This window comes from Alligator sinensis, unplaced genomic scaffold, assembly GCF_000455745.1.
Source record: "Alligator sinensis unplaced genomic scaffold, ASM45574v1 scaffold1241_1, whole genome shotgun sequence".
NCBI lineage: Eukaryota > Metazoa > Chordata > Crocodylia > Alligatoridae > Alligator > Alligator sinensis.
In genome coordinates this window covers 440666-457092 of record NW_005842202.1, presented here as the reverse complement: position 1 = coordinate 457092, position 16427 = coordinate 440666, and the positions used below count along the sequence as shown (strand labels likewise).

At 47.1% G+C, this 16427-nt stretch overlaps 1 protein-coding gene across 1 annotated transcript in view; it reads right to left on the bottom strand.

Moving 5' to 3' along the window:
• Nucleotides 1-1956: 1956 nt before the first annotated feature.
• Nucleotides 1957-16427, bottom strand: part of SIK2 (salt inducible kinase 2) — a 90821-nt gene continuing 76350 nt past the window's right edge. The window contains exons 12-17 of the mRNA XM_025207632.1: nucleotides 11955-12183; nucleotides 10587-10871; nucleotides 10268-10431; nucleotides 9064-9177; nucleotides 8055-8146; nucleotides 1957-6074 (exon numbers count right to left, since the gene is read on the bottom strand). Coding sequence (XP_025063417.1) covers nucleotides 5504-6074; nucleotides 8055-8146; nucleotides 9064-9177; nucleotides 10268-10431; nucleotides 10587-10871; nucleotides 11955-12183 — 1455 coding nt within the window. The 3' untranslated portion in view covers nucleotides 1957-5503. The remainder of the gene's footprint in view (nucleotides 6075-8054; nucleotides 8147-9063; nucleotides 9178-10267; nucleotides 10432-10586; nucleotides 10872-11954; nucleotides 12184-16427) is intronic.

Below are 16427 nucleotides of genomic sequence, written 5' to 3'. Positions count from 1 at the left end.
ACTATCCCCCACCAAAGCCCAAAAAACTGGAGGTTTTAGCTCTTCCATTCTTTGGTTTCCATTCTTTCCTAGCTCTTAGACTGAGAATGGCAAAGGAAAAAGCAAACGCCAGCACTTTTGCCAAACTGTATTCTCCAAAGCCGAGGCAGTTGCAGCTCGCTAGGAAAAGAAAACCGTGAAAATACTCCCTGGGCTGTTCTGCATTTTACTACGTTCAGTAGCAAATGTGATCAAAAACCAATTTGGAATTTGAAAACCTTCATTAAAAACTTTGTGAATCCAGGAGATGTTTCCACCCTGCAAGATGTTTTCAATTCTTAAACCTAACCTTGAGCACAGTTGGGCTAGGGACAGACCTTCAAAAATCCTGAGCCTGAATTGATTCAATCTTTGCAGGTTAGTCTAACCTGGCTAGGCTGAACCCTTCTGTAAACGTGAAGACGTCCCCTCTGGACTGAAGAAACGCAGGCACGTGCCTGCAGTGGCTCAGGTTAGAAGCTGGGGGTGTTAGAGCAGCCCTCCCTTCCCTTTCTTAGTGCTGAGCTGGGGGGTGGACATGGCCAAACCTCAGCAGGAGCTGTGTTTAGGGAGGTCCCCCCCCACTCCCCCTCTGCTGCTCCTGACCAGGGAGGGAGCCAGCAGGGAGTTGATAATACAGCATTTATCAGCCCATCAGAAAAACAAAAGCCTCCCTCGTTAGTTCAAGCTCTTCTTAAACAGCTTTTTCCAAGGAAGGAATGGAGGGACATTACCAGTTGAGCTGTTGATTAGCTCCAAAAAATCCCTAAGCAGACACCGTCTTGTCTGCCTGTCCTGTCTGCCTTACACAGACACCTCTCAGCATTAGCTAGCACACCACATGCGGTTATGGTCTGTGTTGTGGGAGAGGGGTGGGGGCGATCCCTGCTTGAGCAGGAAGTGGTGTGGGGGGATGGAGCAGGTAGAAGCCAGGCAGACACCGCTGTACCTGCCATCTTTGCCCGAGAGCGGGGCTGGCCCCACCCTGCTGCTCCCTGGCTGGAGCTCCAGCAGAGAGCACAGTCTAGGGCTGCAAAGCAGCTGGGATGCTGGGGGACCCTGGTTTAAGTTAAACCAGGAAGGGGTCTGGGACAGACATTGCATAAACCAGTTTAACCCAAATCAGTTAAGTCTATGTTCAAGCAAGTTTATCTCAAACCAGTTTCAGCCATTTTCAAACTGGTTTATGTGCACTGAACATCTATTCTGTTACAGGTTTATACAAGTTTCTGGTCACTTAAACCACTTTGTGTGTAATATCTGTCCCTAGCCTTGGGGGTCAGAACGAAGCTCATGCTGCTATTTCCCAGCGGGCTGAGGCACAGACTGCTAACCTGTCACTGCTAGAATATATTAGTGTTTCAAACCCTAACATACCTGGCCATGCCCACAAGACAACTCCACCTCTCCACACACTGCCATCAGGGCAATAGAGGAATTGGCACTAAGTAACCCACACTAAACCACTTCTGAGTAATTTGGATTTACTGGGCAGTGTTTCCTAGTTAACTTATGGCTTATCCATGCATTTAGTCTTCTGTGTTATGTTGACTTGGTTTTGAATTACTTTCCTTATTCAAAACTATCTGTGCAATAGGTCAGCAATCCAGAGGTCCCAAGTGAGCGTTACATCCGTGTTGCAGAGACGCGAGGGAGGAGACCACGCTCCCTGCATGGCAGGCAGTACAGACCCAGAGCTCTGCTGTGAAGTAATTAATACGTTTGCTTCCAGGGTCAGTGAGCTGGAACGACACTGAGCTGTTCTGCCTCCTCCCGGGCTCTGACAGCCTGTTTCTGAGTCCTGGCAATAGGAACACGTTTATTTTTTCATGATTTGTAGCTTGGTGTCTCGGCTCTACCAGCCATTTCCAGTAACGTCACGGTAATGCTGCTGTGCTTGTAGCACAGAACAACGGTTGAGGCCACCGCAGCTTGGCGATTTAAAAATGAAATGTACATCCTCTTTATTTCGTATTAATACACTGTAATTGCTTTACAGAGTCCAGCATACCAGTTGCATGTAAATACTACAGATGAACTTGTCAAACTGGAGCTCACAAAACTAGTGCATTTATCCCAAAGCAAAGACTAAACCCTCTACCTCTTTAAAAAAATACATTAAAGAACGTACCACACACACATATTGCACTTTTCTCCATATGAAATTTTTACCCCATATACATCTCACCAAAGTCTCTTCAAAGGAGCCTGTAATACAAGATAATAAAGCTAATAATTACTGTACAGTAGTATACACAATCCTCTAATGTTAGACACAACAGACTTGAACAAAAGAGTCATTTCAAAGCAGCATGAATACAAAGAATAGTGCCCAATGGATACTCTAGTGTGGTATTAGAAGTCTCGTGCTCTAACTGGCTTGAAGGAAATGAAAGGAGGTTGTTGGCTGAGGGAGAGTCACCTAAGCTACTTCTCATCCACTGCGTTTGCCAATTTGAGCTCCCCAAATACCTGCATTGGGAGGCTCAAATCAATCTGAATTGGGACTCTCTGGGAAAGGGATAACTGGTGTGGCTTGATCTGTGCCCCTGATGCCCAACCTACCTCAACTTGCTGTGCCCGTGGCTTGTCCGGGCTGTAGCTGTGTCACGGAAAGAGGGACGAAAGGGACAAGCTATTTGGTAACCTCACTCCCCCCTGCAGTGGGGACTCTAGAGATGTCCCACATGCCCTCCCCACAGCTTGCTCTGCGTCTTCTCGGGCTGGCATTTCCAGAGGCTGAGCTGAGGTTTAATTAGGAGGCCCTTGGCTGCCACGTTTTCCTTTGCATGGTGGCTCGCTGCAGTGAGGCGCTTGGTCTCTGGCCCTCTGCTGCGTGGCTGCCAGTTCACAAGGGGCTAGCAGAGCGCAGGCTTCCCGAGGGGCTGTTCTTTGGGCACGTGAAGTCTCTTCAGCTGTTTGGTACTTTCTCGGCCAGCCCTTTCAGGCTGAGGGCAGGGGCCAGGCAAAAGGCGCTTATGCACGCTACGTGAAGTCCCTTGAATCCTTCAGATTGACTGCTGAGCCCTGCAGGACCTGGACTACTGGTGGTCCCCTCGGCCCCCTCCCTCTGCATGCAGGGGCAGTGGACACGCTCACCTGCTGAGGTACCTGTGCTTCAGACGATCACCCAGGGGCTCAAATTTCCCACTGGTAATGTCTCTCAAAGTGCTGGGGTATCAGAGGTGACTCCCAAGTCCTGGCTGAACAAATCTGATTGCGGCACAAGTGGATGAGTGACTAATACTACATGATGGGCTGTATCCGGAGGAAGTGCCAGTCAAATTTTAGCCTACTAGGATATGAGACAACTGCTGCCAGCTGTGTTGGTCCTTTCCCTTTCAAAGCTGAGGGTGATGCAGTCACTGGATACTTACCCTTGACTGTGTATGTAAAGTACTGCATTATTGCTCTGTGTGCTGGCTGATTGTTCATGTCTCCAGTGAAGGGAAAGACAGCTCTTCTGCAGCCTGACCTGTGCTGACTTCGAGGCTTTGTTGGATATCTCTACTTCTAACCATCCTGGGCCCTTCTCAGCCTAGCAGGAATTCTTTCCCTCCAGCAGCAACTCAAGTCAATGCTTTGGTGTGTGATGAGCAACAGGAGGGTCTCTCCATGACACAATTTGAAGCGATCAACCCACCCCCGAAGTCCAAGGTCTGAATGTGGGAACTTGCAACAAGACTTTGGTTTCAGAGCAAAGTCAGAGGCAGTGTTGAAATCTGTGCGGTGATGGATAGAAGTGGAGCTGCCAGCATCCTTCTGACTGAGGAGCTCAGCTCGTGTAACCTAACGAAGGGGAAAGTTTCCAGCTAAGGGGCGGTATTCCCCATCAGCAAGATCAGTGCAGATTCTCCACTGTTCTTTGTGCTTTAGTGAACCTGTGTTGTGCTTAATGTGTTCATCTGCTCAGAAAAGGGCTTCATTCTAGGCTTGGCAGAAGGCAGGCAGAGATGTCTGATTCTCCTCCGATAGCGTCCCACGGTATTTTCAACACTTGAGTAACAAATCCCAAGTTACAGGATCGGCCGTAGGCTTTCTCTGGATTTCAAACGTGCCCGCCTGGCGTCTGGCGTGTTGTGAACTGTGCAGGTTTGGAGACTCGCGCTTGCTAGGCTTGAGTATCTGTTGAAATGGTTAGTACATCAAGAGTTCTCGACACTAAATATTGCTGTAATATTTTTAACATTTCATATATATACATATGAGCAATCAAAACATGAAGTTAAACACTGTTCCACATGGTGGAACACATGCTCTGAAGGGACTTTGGCTGTAGCATGGATATAAATGGGGTACTGTCTACTTTCTTCAGAAAAAAAAGCATATAGTCTGATAAAGAACCCAAAAAGGCACAGCACTATCACTTCACGTTTTTTTTTTTTTTTTTTTTAAGCTCGTTGTTTTGTCCTTAAGTTCTAAAACCCTAAATACTTGTCCAAATATACAAAGCTTAATAAACCACCAGCAACGTATACTGTAAATTCAAAACACAGTTATTTTTAAAAAGCAACAAAGGACAGATGTCTCCTTTCTCGTGACCAGAGCTACTCCAAGACCGAGGTCTCCACAAGAGGTTGTCTGCAAAAAGGGTTGGTTTTTAATGCTGCCCTGGCTGACTTCTTTGTCATTTGCTGAAGGTCTAGTTCTTTTCTTGGTACCTTCTTCCTCTTTCCACATTGTGGCAGTTCCTGCGCCTCATCAGGAGGTCTCTCAACACACCGCAGAGCTTCAAGTCAGATCCAGGTATCTTTTCACTAGGTCAGTGTGTGTGTGTATATTTTGTTTGTTAAAGATCTGGAAACTTCCCATGATGGGCAATTAGGAGTTTCTTGGCAAGTTTGGGAAAAAAAAAACTTATTTGCTAGCAGGAGGATGTGGAGACTGTTGGAGATGCCTGGTGTTTTCTGAGACTTGCTAAGGACTAGTTCAAGATCAGTAGCTTACAACCAGCAATCCAAAGCCAAAGTGCAACTTTCCTTGAAGTCCGCCACGCACACGTTTCAAGAGCTCTTGAGTTGCCATCAAGATACCGAAGTCTTTGCTGTGTTTTAATGAAAAATATTGCTTTTATTGCCAAGAAGTACAATGCAATATGCATTCATTCTCCTTACTTTTACAGGATTTTTACCAGGTTTGTTCTGGTAGTGGATGGACGCTAGCAGAGTGTCCAAATTTTTCAGAAGGGCCCATTTCCTTCCTTCCTAAAGATGCATTTTGTCATCTTATCTGCAAACCGGTTCTTGGTCTGACCAAGTCGCACCCTCTGTCTCCAGCCTCTGCCACAAGGTTTCTGCGATGGGGCACTGACTACATGCCCTTAGCCATCCCCTGCTTGTAGCAAGCAGGTGGTTTTATAGATCCTCCACTAGGTCAAAGGTTGGAAAATAAGCCATGAATTTTTGGGGTTGGAACAAAAACTAAAATTCACATGCTTTTCCCTTCGCTTCTCCCGCTTTCCATTCTCAAGCGAACTGCAGGACAACTAATTCACCAAGACGTAGCCACTGTGTTGAGGGTCAACGGTCTCCATCATTTCACAATCAAAGAGTCCGGGCAGCTCCGAGAGGGCTAACGCTTCGTAGCTGGACTGCGACTCGTGAGACGCTGAGCTCCTCTGGGTGTCGGGCAATGCTACACTGCTCTGCTGTGCTGGGTCCATGGAATACTGGCACTGGTTTGAGTAGTCTGGCTCAGAAGAGGTGACGCCTGGCAATTCGCAAGTCTGATAAGGATATTGTAAGGACTGCGGCTGCTGCACTTGAATCGGTGACTGCAGCCGTGGCGAGCTGGGCATTGGTGACGGTTGCAACTGCTCCAGCTGTAGTTTCTGGTATTGGCTAAGGAAAGGGTCATATTGCATTTGTTCTGAGGAAGGCTCCATTACGGGGCTCAAGGGCTGCTGGAGGCTGAACTGTGGTGGTTGCTGCTGCTCCTCCTGGCACGGAAGGGGCAGCTGACTTGACCTTGGGTAGGAGCTCTCTGCTATTTGCATCTGGTTGAAATACGCCTGTAGCTGGGACTGCTTCTGGAGGAAGAGTCGTTTCTGATGCAGCCTGAACCAAGAACATCAAGAGTCACTACTTTTCAGCCTTTCAAGTGACAATACCCCCAGTGACCGACCCACCCCCTGCCAGTCACCCCAACACCCTGCATCTCCCCAGTGGTTCCATAACTTTTGACAAAGCAAACCCCTGCCCCCAGCCCCCTAAATGCCAGGTTGCTGTCATTTACAATTAGCTTGGCTAATTGCACATTGCTAATCAGCATGCACAAGAGGCTTTTCTCTCTTCAGCAAAGGTGAGGAGAGCAGCATGCAGGAGTGAGGTTTTTTTTTTTTAAGCCTTCTGCAAGGTATACAATTTTCCCCTACTCTGTTAAAATTACACTGTGCTGGTCCAATAAATGAACCCAGTGCATTGTGGGGTACTATATATCTGTTTTTTAATTGTGTGCTACTCACTGAACAGCAGTTCTCAGGAACTGGAGTTCAGCCTCTGCAGTTGCTAGTGTGAATTAGCGCAGTTTCCCTGTGTTCTGTTTAGTGAACTGCATCTTCCCTATGGATTTTAATGAAGCTTCCGTGCTCTTCGCATCCTGCTGCAGGAAGGATTTACAGCACAGTGCGGCTACGTCGGAGGTAAACTTACCATTCCAGCAGCAGTGGCCTCGAACACACCAAACTGCTCTCAGCAGGCTGCCTCCTATGCTGCAAGCAGCGTAGCCACCTCTGTGCGGGCGGGCTAATTAGCCTAGGGTCGACTAATTGGCGCTATCACTCAGCAGTACTAATTAGTCTGTCTCAAGTCCCATGTGCAGGTTGCTGCACTACCAGGGATGGTAAGTTTACTGTATATGCGTGGCCTGTGAGTCTTATTTTGCAGCTATGTTTGGCAGACTCCCGAGATGCCAAAACCAATGAGATCTCAAACCGAGCCACACGGTTCCTGGCGTGTCCTGGAAGAGGAAGTCTGCTCCTGACTAGGGCCCACCCCATCAAGGAAAGAGGACACCTGCATGGGGTTGTCGTTTAACTATTCTGGAAGTTAATGATGGGCTGGAAGCCCTTCTCTCTAGCATCCAAGCAGAAGAAGTTCATGTTCTTCCCCAACTAGGAGGCACGGATGGCCACTCCTGCCATGGCAGGGCCTTCCAGATCACTTCACTTGAAAAGAGCAAGTACAGTTTTAATGCCTTCCACCTATCCAAGTCCCTGAGTCCATTCTGATTTTAACGGTCACGTTTAACTCCTGGGTTTAATGCTTTTCTCTCACGTTGTGCTCCTTTCACACAGCAGTCAAAGCTAGGCTGCTATGATGCTATGCTTCCATTATTGCATGTATAGTTTTTATTCAAGTATCTGCTTGGTGTAAGTACTCTTCGGTTTGGCAAACTTAAACCATACAGAGAAAAGTGATGGTAACCAACAAAAATAATTGAAAGAAAAGCTTTTTGAGATTGTAAGGAAGAGACAAGGGTTGTAGTATTGTAACAGGCAGGAGGACAGTGTCCTTCTATAATGACTGCAACAACATGACAACTTATGGGAATTCTTCGTCTTTTCTCGGCAGCAAAACTATCCGGTCACGGACAAGAACCAAGGGACACCAGGAATCCTGAGTGCCGAGACAGACTTCAACCATGCTCCAAGTTACTGTAAGTAACAGATGAAGATATGCGACTTGAGCTAAAAACAGGGGTATGGCAATGCAGGTATTAGGGTAGCTCTTGAGTAGTGCCTCTGTTCTCCAGTCAAAGCCAAACACACCTTTGCCCCCCAACACTTTTTTTAGTCCTTGTTTTTTTGCTGAATCAGTCTTGTGGGCCTGTGCATTACAGAAATACTATCGTGGCTAATCTGTTTAATGCCTGATCACGTATCCCCACTGCCTGTGAACAAAGAGTTTCCTAATGCATGGTCAGACTTGCCCTTCTGTCAGGAACTGTGTTCCTAAAGGCCTTGGGATTCCCCTGTGAGTGTCCCCTGTTACTCCTGGGTGTATGCTGCATGCAAAATACACGGTCCACATCCTCACCTATGTTCCTGTAACTGCTGTTCCAAGCTTCGGGGGAGTTCTTTGCAGTACAGCTGGCAAGTGTTTTGGGCTTTGGAGAGCAGGCTGGATTTCTGTAAGGGCACCAAAGGATTGTTACTGAAGGGGTTCTTGAATGCCCTTGAATCCAGGAGGAGACCAAACTGAGTGAAAGGCTCAGCTGTATCACATTGCAGTATATGAATTCTGGGCTCACAATCTCAAAGAGATTGCACCAATCTTGACATTGCAAGTGAAGATACTAAGCGCTGGCTGAAAAACTGGGTGCTGATCAGGAATAAGGGTCGTATGGTAGTAGCACCACATGCCTGTAACTAAACAGCCCCCACATTAAGTAATCTGTGCTACAATTTAAGTCCATGGCAGGAGCAGGTCCTCTGCCCCTCCTGAAAATTAAGTCCCACATCTCAAAAATGGGCACCCCAAAAACAGCACCACCCCAAATTAGAGCACATGCAAAAAAAAAAAGCAGAAAAGAAGGCTGCTGACTGCCCTTTCTAGATCTTAAAGGTTCTACAAACAGTCAAGTAGCTTGTCATGAATTTAAAATAGCTTCTGGGTGTGCTTTTGTGCAGATATTTATCAGACAAGCTGCAAAAGATTTTTTTTTTTTTTTAACAGAACTTGGGTTCTTAAAGGAAAGCAGTAAAAATAAAGAGGAATGATCAACTGAGACAGACAGAGGTCAAAGACTCCTCAGGATGTTTCAAAGGCCAGGTCCTGGAGCACTTTAAGAGACTGATTATACAAGAATGGTTACTGAAGTGCTGCTACTTACAGTTCCTCCTGCAAGCACCATATCAGTAAGGGGCTGAGAGGGAAGGCAGCAGGAGCCAAGCAGAGATGCATCTTTAACTGGGCTTGCTTTACTAGTGGGTAACCTGGTACTTTATTTTTTTTCCCCCTTTCTCTCACTGAGAACTGCAGCAACTCGGAGGCCGGATGGCTGCACAGTACCAAAAGCTGCGCTGCCACTGTGACGCTGTCGTACCTGGAGTCTGTGCTGAAGGTATTGTGTCTCCAAGCTCTGCCGTCTGGATAGTAATTGGGGGTGTACGCCATTAGGAAATGCCGAGACAGGGTCCTGCTGCTGTGATGTTTCCTCCTGGGAGGAGAAGTGAGGATAAAAAAGACACAGGTAAACAATCACAGACGCAAGCTAAATTTTCTGTGAAAGGCCTTTAAAGAGCAGCATACAGAGGCCTAAGCTGCTGTGATGGGGGCTCTAGTGTCACTGCCCTGCCGTGCTTGTTCACTGCTCTCGTGGCAGAAAAGATAAAGGCAGCAGGTCTCCTCCCTGTCATGTACAGAGGGCTTGTAGCTGCCTAAATTGAGAAATGCAAAACATTTTCTGGCACGGGGACAAAAGTCAGGCTGACCCCATGACTGCGTCTGACCCCAGTGCAGCGTCCTTGCCTCACTCTAACACCACAGACAAAAAGCTTTCTGATGGGAGCGGAGTGGGGTTGTGCATACAGGAGGCACTGCCAATTGGCAAGAGGGCTGCTGACACAGCTGGGGAGCAAATGACTGTCAAAACACCAGCTCCATGAGCTTCACAGTGTCGTACCCCTAGCAAGAGAGTTGTCTGAAAGGGCCAAATCCAGCTTTCTGCATCTGGGGAGCGGCACCTTCTCAGCTCTTCCCCCTGCCCCTTGCATTTGCTGCCAAGCTGAGGGCTTTTCAGTATTGCAAGGGTAGGAACACTCTGCAAGGCAGACAATAGGTCCTATCGAATTATTCGATTCCTGGGAGCAGAACGAGGGAGAGCTCTGTTACACTAACTGCCTCCTGTTTCATTACAGAGAGGCAGCTAAGGGCCAATGGCAAAATAAAGTCAAATGCAAGGCCAAGAGCTGGAGCCCCCTTGCCATGCTTAAAATGTTGAAGAGTGTGCTCATTCATGCCAGCAGCAGCGCAGGGTTGAGTCCTGCACGGTTCTGTGCACGTTGCAGACTACAAACTGAAAAAGGGCTGCAGTCAGGAAGCTAAGAGCAGCCCCATAAGGCTGGCAAACACCAAACCACAAAAACTGAAGTGGCTACCAATGAGGGAGAGAAGGGGGAATTTTAAGCACTAAATCCATTTCTTTCATCGCACGCTCGGTGCCTTGCATAGAACCAGCTCCTTGAGGGAGGGGTTTGTCTCTCCTTGTGGCTTGTACAGCACCGCGCGCAGTCTAAACAGTCGTGTACCTGAGGGGGACTATTTACAAGGTCCTGCAAATGCGCAGCAGTTGATGTCAGGTTGGCCTCTTCCTCTGATCCCATCTGTTCATAGAGCAGCTGGACTTTATTCAGCTCCAAGATTCCTTTGGTTCGTGCCAGATTCTGAAGGTGCTGTCTGAATGCTACAATTCCTGGATGGAAGTCAAGCAAAACAAGACCGGAGGAGATGCTACTGATAGTCCGTCAGTGCAACCGAGTCACAGCCCCAGCTTGGGACGTGAAATAACAAGGCACGCGCAGCCCCATGTTGGGGCAGGACTCGTCATGGAACAAGGGGAATAGTTACCTTGCGTGAGAGACGTGTCGGAGGCTCTGCGCCCCTCTCGGAAGCTGACGGGGGAGCGGTTGTGAGCCTCGCGTTTTTGGGAGGTCAGCGCCTGCATGGCTGGATTGGCAGGTCTCAGGCCTATGAAGGGGGGGGTCATTCTAGGCGCCGGCTGGTTGGCCAGCACCATTTCCTTCAGGGACGGGGTGTCCTCCAGGAAGTTGAGGTCCCTCTGAATGGAGCCCAGGTCGTACTCGGAGTCAATGCTGCCCAAAGACTGGTTCTCATCCAAAGAGAAGACTTTCCCTTTGAGAAACAACAAAGGCAGGATTAAATGGAAAGTCCTGCAATTTAGCAAAGCAAAGGAAGTGCCACAGGCTTCAGCAGTTCCCATCAGCCGTGTCTCCTGCGACTGCCTCAAAGGAAATGGAACAAAACCCACCAGCTTTATAAACAAAGTGACTTAAATTATTAACACTTCCCGCGCTGGAGTGGGGTCACACCACTCTGCTGCTGATCCTGGAGGGAAGACGCTTGTTTAGAGAGGAGACGCAGCTTTCCAGCCAGACATTACCCCCGAATGCTCTGCAGATGACGTAGCACTCACACCTGCCATTGAAATGCAGCCATCTCTGGGGCAGAGCACAGCAGCTGCCGCACAGGCACGGCCCACAACTCTCTGGGCCAAGAAAAGAATTCCACATCCAAGAGAAGTGGCAGTGAGAACGGAGCGAGGCAGGACGAAGTGACCTGAACTGGGATGTGGGGGTGGCAGTGAGAGAACATCCCACCTCTTGCAAGCAAGGCAACAAAATCTTGGCTGGCACAGGGGGAAGTGGACTTGGCTTTAGAAAGCTTAACAGCAGCACACCCGGGAGCTGGCTCAGCACTGCTGATTCTGGTAGACGTCCCCAGTGCTGCCTCCTGCTCACACTGTTTCCTAAGGGACTTCCCACTCCAGTCCTGGCCAGATGCCACTGAAGCTGGGACAGGCGACTGGCCTATGCCCCAAACTGACATGGCTGCATCATCTCATTGGCACTAGGGTATCAAAGATACTAGTAGGGACTTTTAGATTCTTTGTAGGGACTTCTAACAGCAAGGAATTAAGTATTTTGAGAGAGTTAATTAATTAAAAATACCTAGATTTAAGCCGCCTGGTATTCTTCATTCTCTGCCCACTGCTACTGGGATGGGATTGTGTTTGCATGAGCCGGGTATGAATTTGCTCGCTTTTGCCTCTATGTTAAGCAACAAACAGTGTTGCTTCTCAGGCCCATCCCTAGCATCACTGGGATACAAGCCAAACTAGTGTCCATCCAGAACTCGAGAGACTGAGTGATGTTAGAGTCTGGATCGGAGACTGACCGCGGTCTTTGACTTCCGTACCTGTGCCCGGCATCATGACCAGCTGGTTGGTCACTTCAGCCAGAGTGTGACGTCTCTTTCCACAGCGGGTTGCTTGGAGAGCCGCGAAGGCCTGTGCAGGGTCATCTTCTGGCTCGCCTTCCGTCTCGATCCCCTCGTCGATAGAGGTTTCCATCATGCTGGTGGGCAGCGACTGGCATCCTTTCCTCATCATGATAGGGGGCACGGGATCCAGTAGGCAGCCATTTATCTAAAGGTCGCAAAAAGAGGAGGACAGAGCGTTCAATTACCAGTCGGCAGAGCCTCCCTGAAGAGCAAGAAATCTCCAGCCTGGAGTGTGAGCGGGCAGAGGCTCAGAGAGCAGCCTGCATATTAATGCCTCTGTAGCCTGCTGAGTTCAGAGATGCATCCCCCTCCAGTGAATCACTGCTTCACCTTATTTCTAAGTCACTGGTGGTGGTGGAGCCTCGACAGCAGAATGATTTCCATTTCTATAACGGTGCAATTTTGTTGGGATTTTTTTTTTTAATTTATTTTTTTTTATAACTCTCAAAATCTGCTCCAGGTTCAGCCGCAAAATATTTATACTGGGGGAATGTTCAACATTTGACTGTTTTCTCAGTTTGCCCATTGTTTATCTTGGAGTGCAATAAACAAGCAGACGAATCTGTCTCGCCGCGCCGGGCGCTGCAGTGTCCCTACAAAGCTGCGTCGCAGCGTGTTCTCCCGCGGTCGTTTCACACCCTTCCCTCGCTTCTGCTCGGACAGGGCCCTTTGCTTCAAGGGCCCACGTGGCTTGGCTTTTGTGTCTGCTGATGTGCAGATGCCTGAAGCTTAACGGGGTTGAATAATGAGGATGAACAGCATCAATGTGTTCACAATGGGTCTACGTTTTGGTTCTGTAATTGGGAGCGGTAAAAGAACTAGCAACGAGCTACTAACTGGAGCCTGGGCTGATTCACAGTTGGGTCTTTAGAGTGCTTTTTAATACTGTATAAGGGGCCCTAGGAGCTACTGGCATGGTGTCTCTCTCTCTTCTGGCAGGATCACCATGTGTGAAAACAGATAATTTCAAAGTTAAATCCACTCTTGTTTATACTGGATGTTATTATTTCAGCTTTTAAAAAAAAAATGTAAGCGTACATTAAATTTGAATCTATCGGAACACAGAACGAGGCTAAACTTAGCACAGTCGCCTAGACTATTCTTGCAAAGCATGTTTGCTGCCCAAATTTTAGAGAATGTCTCACTGCTGAATTAATGCAAAGTACCTGGAACCTGAGTTTGTTGAAATGCTAAATCAGCCTGTAATAGCAACAGCTTCTCCTACAGGTATAGAGAACTTTCTTCCTTCTTTCCAGTTTATTCAGTTAAGTAGTTCAGTTTAATTACTGGTTCAATTGGAAAAACTGATAAGGAACTGGGTAAAAAGGCATGAACACTTGTTTTCCTCCCCAGTCTAAGAATAAAAGCAAGGGCGGAGAGGATGAGATCTATTCGTTTTAAAACACTGAAGGATTAATAACCAGAAACACCCAGTTCAATTCAAGCCTATGGAAAACACTTCTGTAGTTTAAATTCAAAACATGATTTGACAAACTTATGTAAGAAAATGCATTCAAGCATCTGTAAGATGGTTTTATATAAATTGAGTCCTGTCTGAGCATTTTTAATTAATTTCTACTTCTATTTCTATCCGAATACAGCTTGAAATAAGTCATTGGTAAAGGACTGATCATCTGTCTTGAAAACAGAAAAGAATGTATGGTATTTTTTAATATAAAGTAAAAGCGAAGACTGAATAAATGCATGGGAAGCCATATGCATCCTTAAATGTATACAGATAGCAGAGATCCTCCTGATTTGCCAAAAACAAGAACCAAATTTAGCATGAAGGCTGTATTTAGTTGCAAATCAACTTTAAAGATCAGCTGGCCTTTAGAAAAGCTGCAAGTACAACTGCAATAAAAGCCTGCCTATTAAACACAGGTGTTTTGCTTGCTGAATTAGATCTATCCATCTGAGGAAGATTAACTTGAGTAACAGACCCCTCCACCCCCTCCATCTCAAACCTTTCCTACCACAGGGCTCTTGGGTATCTACCACTGTCCAAACTGATGTGGCACCTATAAGATGCTGAATTTCCTTGTGCTGGTGTCCAAGCTGGATAGAGTAGAGATGTCCAATCTAGCTCAAGAAGCCAGGGTCTAGTTTAGCAAAGATTGGGCAGAAGCAACCTCACCACTGACATCTCACTGATCAGCTGTAAGATTTCCAGATTCTTGATGGTTTTAGAAGAAACAATTTAATCTTCAGTTCCTGACGAATAGAAGATATCAGGCAATTTTCAATGCCTGCCTGACACTGAACCTTAAACTATTAAAAAGGAAAAGTCTAGCATGCAGAGTGGTTCAAAAACTTGAGAGGGATTCCTCCCACTGCCTAGAGCCTGCAAAGTGAAGTGATGCTTGAGTTCTCCTCTCCTCTGCATTTTCAAGTCCTTCCAGGCACTTGATAGGAATTACCTCCCTCCTCTCCACTAATCCCCAGACATTTAAGTGGCTGCAATTCGACAAAGTCTAGTTCTCAGTGGAATTTAGTCTCATCAGATTAACTTCAAAGTTAGTTAATTGCTGAACTGTTTGGGCTTGGCTAGCTGTCATATCTCCAAGGACATCACTTTCTTCCGAAAGCTCCACAGGCTTTTCACTACACAGTCCCTCTCAACCAGGAATTTACTTGATTAAGGCTTTGAGTATGGAGCACTATATAGCCAGATGGAAGTGACAGGCTTGGAAAAGGGTGAGCTTTCAGAGGTGTTCAGATGCAGGGCCCATGTACTGGATTTTGGCTTAATAGCTTGAGTTGGACTAAGATCTCTTACTGAACAAAGCGCTTAACTTCTGTGTTTTCTGGTCTCATGGAAAGGAGACTGTAGCACTGCTGACGAGATGTTCATTTAAAGGCACACTGGGATCCGACCCCTGATCCCAACAATCAGGTGTCCTGCCATGCCACACGTGCATGGCAGGAGATGCTATTTTGGGGTTGGGAATCAGATCCCAATCAAGCCCTACTCACCAGTGGAAGGGGAACCAGGGCTTTTCCTGAACTGGAAAGTTGAAAGACAGGTGCCCAACAATCAGCTGATTGTGGGCTGGCTCTGGAATTGCAGCAGGACTCGCACCAGCCCCAGTGGGGTCTCTGCTGGAAGACAATCAGTTCATCATCTTCTGGTTCTGGGACTACGTTTGGGACTTAGCCTGGCTGCCCCCAGTATGGTCCTAACCCTGTTACAGGTTCCATTTAAGGCATGATAGAAACCAGCCACGAAAATATTACCTTTTTTTTGTGTGTGTAATATTTTTATGGATGGTTTCCCTTTGTGGCGCCATTAATTCCCTGAATGTATGGCTGGTTTACTAGTTAAGACACAGTTAACAGACTGATCATATCTGAAGTGTAACATCTGGCAGAAGCCTATGTTAAAAATGAAATTCTCTATACTTTGCCCTCCCCTGATGGGAAAGAAGCAAAGTCATGTGGTAGGACTGATGCCCAGGACAGCTGGAGTTATCTGAATGTATCCAGACTTTACCCATGGTACATACTACTAGGATTAAATCTATTGCAATTTAATTCTTAATTTCTGAAGCTTGGTGCAGTTTTCTATACAACATCTATGAAGAGGTTTAAACCTGCCTGGGCAAGTAAGCTTAGTACCAACCAGTTCAAGATTTACTCTGCCTCTTAGCTGGATGGCTCTTCTCTCTTTCCCACCATTCCCACATGCCACCAAGTTTCCTTCTGCTCAGACAGGACAGGACAGCCTCTAGTCCATCTATGGCTCTCCTTAAATCAGCTGGAGATTGAGTGCTAGAGCACTCTTCCTGACCCAAGAGGTGAGAGCCTGGGTCTAATATCAGGCATGGTAAACACAAAGCACAAACCTGATAAAATTGAGGATGTTATCTGAAATAAAAATGATGGAATTCAATAAAGACTCCTGCAAAATGCTATGGTCAGATGGAACAGATGCCTAGGCTGCTATACCCTGCGCTGCAAACTGAATGAATCAGCACCATAATACAAGCTAGCTGATAGCATACTGGATGCATTGGCAGGAATACAGTACTGGCAAAATCTCATCTGGACTATCATGCCTCGTTTTGGGCACCGCACTTAAAGAACCATGTAGACAAATTAGAAAGAGTTCAGAGGGGAGCAGCAAAAGAAAGCAGAGCTCTAGACTGCATGCCATGGGAGGAAAGGTTGGAAGAACTGGGTTGGCTTAGTTTGGAGAAGAATGGGTGGATCTGATACAAAAAGGGCTGCTGCAGAGAGAACGATGACTGATCAACTATTCTGCATCTCCAGGAGGCAGGATGACAAGAAAAAGTCTCAGATTGCTACAAGGGAGTTAGATGCTGGGAAGAACTTTGTGAGGATGGTTAAGACCTGGGACAGGCTCCCTAAAGAGAGGTGAAATCTCTG